Source organism: Nannobrachium achirus (genome assembly GCF_963921795.1).
Source record: "Nannobrachium achirus genome assembly, chromosome: 8".
NCBI lineage: Eukaryota > Metazoa > Chordata > Actinopteri > Myctophiformes > Myctophidae > Nannobrachium > Nannobrachium achirus.
This window is the reverse complement of record NC_137817.1, coordinates 1,755,122-1,760,979: the sequence shown is the minus strand read 5'-3', so window position 1 is coordinate 1,760,979 and position 5,858 is coordinate 1,755,122. Positions and strand designations below refer to the sequence as shown.

Sequence of the window (5,858 nt, the reverse complement as noted above, 5' to 3'; positions counted from 1 at the left end):
TACAGGGAAACTTCTAATAAAGAATTCAATCAATCAAAATGAATGTAATCAATAAGCAGTATCATCCTCATGTTGAAGCATTCACTGCTAACTCTGATAGTCAGTGTGCAAATGGAGCAAAGACAGCAGCATAAACTACATTACAGCTGCTTGCTCTAGTTTAGAGACACCGTCCTCAGTGTGCTGCAAAGAAATGTCACCTCATTTAGGTGACATCTGCACCCTCTCAAGAGCATTAAACCACAGTATAAATAAACACGTTTAGTTGGGACACCACGGTCGGTGTAACTCACTGACACAGCCAGGGTACACAATAAAATACGAGTTCAATAGTACTTTTCTTTAAATTAATAGAGTACAGGAAAGACCCCATTGTAAACAATCTACTGCAGCAGTAGGCGTACTAGTACTGTGTTCTGTCTGTCTGTCATTCAATGTTATCATATAAGCCTTGGCTTTCCTGAGCGTATCCTTTTAGTTGACCTTGTACCAGTGAACTGTACTGTCATGAAACCTATTTCCCTAACTGACAATCAATACTTCAATCAATACTTCAAAACCATTGTGTTATCATTAAATCCTATTAGAATACCTTGTATAAGAACTGTACTGTCCTGTGCTTTTATATGAGAATTGATACTAAAGTATTCGTATAGTTATATACATATCGTAAGTTATAAAAGTATAAAGTATTCAATCAATGAATAAACCAATCAATCAACTCTCCTATCAGAGTAAAAGCATTATTATTATTGTATAAAGTAACTTACAGTTGGTTGATGTGGTTGTGATCCATCATCATTTTAACTCCACAGCAGGAGCAGTAGCAGCCATCCTCCTCCACCGGTACAGAGCTGATGTCCTCCCCGGGGAAGGAGCACCGCTCCCCGGGTACAGAGCTGCGGTCCTCCCGGCGGACCCCCGGCAGAGAGCCTCCTCCTGGGGGGAGAACAGACACCACGGAGCCCTGAAGACCCAGCGTCATGATGAGCGGGGAGCTCTGGAGGGACGGAGCCCAGGAAGGAGCGTCTGAAGCCGGGGAGAGAAGCGACCGTGATCCGCTGTGTGTGGAGGAGTGGGGAGTTCTGGATCACTGGATTCCCATGGTCTTCTGTTGATGTGGAGGCATTTCTTCCACAAAGTGGTTCAAAAACAAACCCTTGATGAGTAACTCCCAACAAGCTGTTGAAAAGCAGCACATTTATTCCACAAGGTTTGAATGATTAAAGTCCTTTTGTTGATAAAAAGTTATAAAGTTTAAATCCAGCATGTTTGTGGAGCAGATCTAGAAGACATGTGACTGTCTGTCTGTCTGTCTGTCTGTCTGTTCTCTCTGCAAGCAGGAGGGGGCGGGGCCAAGCACCATGTGCTTTGAGTCAGTGTGGTTCTCAACATGTGGTCTGGGGACCCACAGGGGGTCCTTGAGTGAGTTCCAGGGGGTCCTCAGCTAAATGATTGTTAGGAACCAATGGATCTCTACGGGTCTGTTTAACAAATGGAACCAAATATTAGTACTTAGTCTTAGTGTTTTTTTAATCTTTAATAAAGTTGTTTATTTTGTTCTTTTTGCCCCATGCCATTAAATGGGGGTCTGTAGCCTATAATGCATGTTAAAATGATTGAGAATCACTGCTAGAGCTGTAAAGATGGTCTCTACTGGGGGGTCCCTGGCTAATAAGAGTCATTTTGGGGGTCCTTGACATGAAAAGGTTTGAGAACCACTGCCTTACATTGTCACAGTGGTGTTAACCAAGCTGTGGGTCGAGGCCCATTCTGGGGGTCGTGGACACATTTGTATGAGGCTGTGAGTAATTATCTGCATTTCATAATATAAAGGATTATTTCATAATATAAAGGATTATTTCATAATATAAAGGATTATTTCATAATATAAAGGATTATTTCATAATATAAAGGATTATTTCCTAACGATCCTGCTATTATTCAGAAATATATATTTTTTTAATACGAAAAATACAAATAAAAGTTTCAAAAAAGAATCCCAAACAAATTGATTAAAACACTAAAACACAGCCCAGGCCACTGCAGGCTGCTGATCTGGTCTGACAGCATGTCGTGGGTTTGAATCCCCATGACCTTTCCTGCGTGTCACTCCTCATTTCCTGTCAGCCTACTGTAGGCCTACAGTATATATACCTATCAATAAAGGCATAAGATGCAGTGAAGACATTAGGACTATAGTCTACTAATTAATAAATAATGAAAATAGCAGTTCTACAAGGTCAAGGTTTATTAGCAACACTGGGATATCAAGCTCACAACTCATTGTAGATCAGATCTTTACTGAAACAAGACGTATGAAAATTACAATGTTTTAACTTTTATCATAAATGTGTTGTCATGGTGAGGAGTCACATGACCAGCTTCCAGACCATGTGATTATGAAAGGAGGGGGAGGGGGGGGCATGGGGGGGAGAGAGGGACACACTGGAAGAGAACACCTTCTGTACTGACAACTATAAGTAGGACTACAGTGATAGTATGACATCATAATGACAACTATAAGTACAGTAGGACTACAGTGATAGTATGACATCATAATGTACTGAATACTGACAACTATAAGTACAGTAGGACTACAGTGATAGTATGACATCATAATGTACTGAATACTGACAACTATAAGTACAGTAGGACTACAGTGATAGTATGACATCATAATGTACTGACTACTGACAACTATAAGTACAGTAGGACTACAGTGATAGTATGACATCATAATGTACTGACTACTGACAACACAAACACACAAACTATGCCTGCATGAACTAACAATGATTATCTAATTATGTGGGGGATATAATTTAGATACAGCACACACCTCTCTGGTAGAATAATAACATAAATAAATCAGTATAAAACATGTACTGTAACTGCTATGAATCTCAAAATCTTTTTTGCATTCATATCAAGGACCCCAGGGACGTGCTGGGCCCCTGATTCAGCCCGGGAAAAAAAGAGTTTGAGAGGCCCTCATTGCGCGCTATAGAGAGAGATCTCTCTCTATAGCGCTGCTGCTACTCAAAGATTTGCCATTTGAGATCATGACAAGTGACAAGCCAGTATTTCGTCGTTGTCGGGTGGAAACCTTGTATGTCCAAAACCGTTTGTTTTGTATTTATCATTTAAAAAATGAATTAAACTAGTGAAAACAGCCGATCTACAAGCACACAACGCCTTGCACCGCGAGGCGTTGTGTGCTTGTAGATCTGCTGTTTTCACTACTTTTGTGCGACAGCCTTGGATGATGAAGCAGGGCTTTGCTTTGCGAAAAAAAATTACAAATTTGAAACTTGGAGATGCAAGGTTTCTGCCCGACGATTTACTTTGTTGGCCGCCCAGCCCCCAAAATGGAACGAAGGCCGACATTTTAATTGTATTTTTTCCTAATGGCCGGCCTGGACCGGCCAGGAATGAACCGGCCGTTCGGGAGTTGGCCCGCTTTTCCCAATGGCCAGCACGTCCCTGAAGGACCCCCAGTTTGATTAGCTCTGGTCGTTAGTTGAGTTCACCGCCTTCTGGTCCGAAAATAACAAAAACTGTTTGGCCCCTCACCAAACCAAAGGTATCAGTGGACAGTTGAAAGCTTACTCTACTTAGTGGACGCGGTCTGAGCCCCCCACCACACGCTGAAAATACATTTATAGGGCGAAATGAAAAATATTCCACCGGATGGAGACGCTTTTCCTGGTTGAAGACTGTTTTTACGAAACAACGCTTCCAACGTCGCAGAGCTGCATAACACCCAACGAGACAATGTAATTAATGTGGTGCATTTTGGTCCTCTGACCTGCGTGGCAGTAGTGAGTTGGCGCCGTGATGGCGACGACAAATAGTAAAAAAAATAGAAGAAATGGAGTCGCTTGTAGACTACTGTATAATCTATCTATAAATGCGAGAAGTCTCTGCGTGTCTGCGTGTATGTAATCCGCGTATCTCGAGAACCGTTCGTCCCACCGGCTTCAGATTCGGCACGCGCGTTCTCCGCCGCGGCGCGGAGTGCAGTGCCCGGCCTCGACCCGACCCGACGCGCGTTTTTTCCGAAACGGCGCAAAACGTTCGGAATCTCCTTATGCGGAGCTGATTGTTGACATCAGGCTGTTCCGGAGGAAATCGGCGCAAGCTCTGACTCATTGTGACATCACTTCATAAAAGGCTCTGACAACACGTACGCCACATGAGTCAACAAAAAATCTCTGTGAGTGTGTATGTATGTATGTAATCCGCGTATCTCGAGAACCGTTCGTCCCACGGGCACGCGCGTTCTCCATATATGGGCGTTCGTCCCACGGGCACGCGCGTTCTCCATATATGCGGGGTTGATTGTTGACATCAGGCTGTTCGGGAGGAAATCGGCGAAAGCTCTGACTCATTGTGACATCACTTCATAAAAGGCTCTGACATCACGTACGCCACATGAGTCAACAAAAAATCTCTGTGAGTGTGTATGTATTATGTAATCCGCGTATCTCGAGAACCGTTCGTCCCACGGGCACGCGCGTTCTCCATATATGGGCGTTCGTCCCACGGGCACGCGCGTTCTCCATATATGGGCATATATGGGCATAAAATGAATGCCCCCATATATGGGCATAAAATGGATTGCAGACAGACAGATACAGATATCTCCATATATGGACATAAATGGACAGAGGCAAACAGATGGTCAAAGATCTCCATATATGGGTGTTCGTCCCACGGGCACGCGCGTTCTCCATATATGGGCATAAAATGAATGCCCCCATATATGGGCATAAATGGACACAGGCAAACAGATGTTCAAAACGGGTCCTATGACAACAGGTATAATGAGGTTTGCATTAAAGGGGGAACCGGCACTGTGTCTGCAACACAGTTGGAGGCACAGACAGATACTCCATATATGGGCATAAAATGGACCCGGAACTATAACTGCAGTGATCTCCATATATGGACATAAAATGGACGCCGACAGACAGACAGACAGATACAGATATCTCCATATATGGGCATAAATGGACACAGGCAGACAGATGGTCAAAACGGGTCCTATGAAAACAGGTATAATGGGGTTTGCATTAAAGGGCGGGGCATTCATTCCCTATTTACATTGTTCCGAGTTGGCCAGGTCGCCGACTAGACGCTGGGCCGCCCAAAGGGCGGCCCAGCTTCTAGTAATAATAATGCTAATAAGGGTAAGGGTAATAATAATAATAATAAAGCTTTCTAAGCATTGTGCTGTTCACAGTACATCAGATAGTCTGTCCCTCAGAGCACCTTGACAAACTCACCCAAACTCCATAGAAATAAATACAAGGACACTTACTGTACATCATCAATATACATTTATTTACTGTTGTTGTTTCAGAAATGCTTACAGAGCATTGGGAATCTAAGATATGTACAGTCAACTTTTGACAACATTATTACAAAACAGTATAGAAGACAGGGTTAAATAATTGAAAATGGGTCTGACGTTCAAAATAGTCAATGCAAATCTATTATCAACCCCCACAGTGCCCGCATATTTGATCAAACACCTCCAAAAAGTAATGACACCCACAGCTACAACACCAGAGGGAGCGCAAACAACGATTTAATAATACAAATCCATAGTACAAACATGGGGAAATTCTCCTTTTACAATACAGCCACTGAAGTGTGGAACTCCTTGACTATTTCCCTTAAAACGAATAACTCGCTGGCCTCCTTTAAAACAGCCCTGAAAATTCATCTTTCAGGAGGTCAGAGGCGTAGGTAGTCATCATTTTTCCCTGAAATCAGGAGAAAAGTGAGTCCCCCCCAATCACCCCACCCCCCTCCCCCCTTTTTTGCACCAAACTATAGTGAGTATATAT

At 43.1% G+C, this 5,858-nt stretch overlaps 1 protein-coding gene across 1 annotated transcript in view; it reads right to left on the bottom strand.

Moving 5' to 3' along the window:
• LOC308289436 (protein phosphatase Slingshot homolog 2-like) overlaps window positions 1-985 on the bottom strand; it is a gene marked incomplete at both ends in the record, with an annotated part of 81,195 nt that extends 80,210 nt beyond the window's left edge. Inside the window, one exon of the mRNA XM_080731125.1 lies at window positions 771-985. Within this exon, the coding sequence (XP_080587251.1) occupies window positions 771-985 (215 nt within the window). The remainder of the gene's footprint in view (window positions 1-770) is intronic.
• Between the last annotated feature and the right edge of the window lie 4,873 nt (window positions 986-5,858).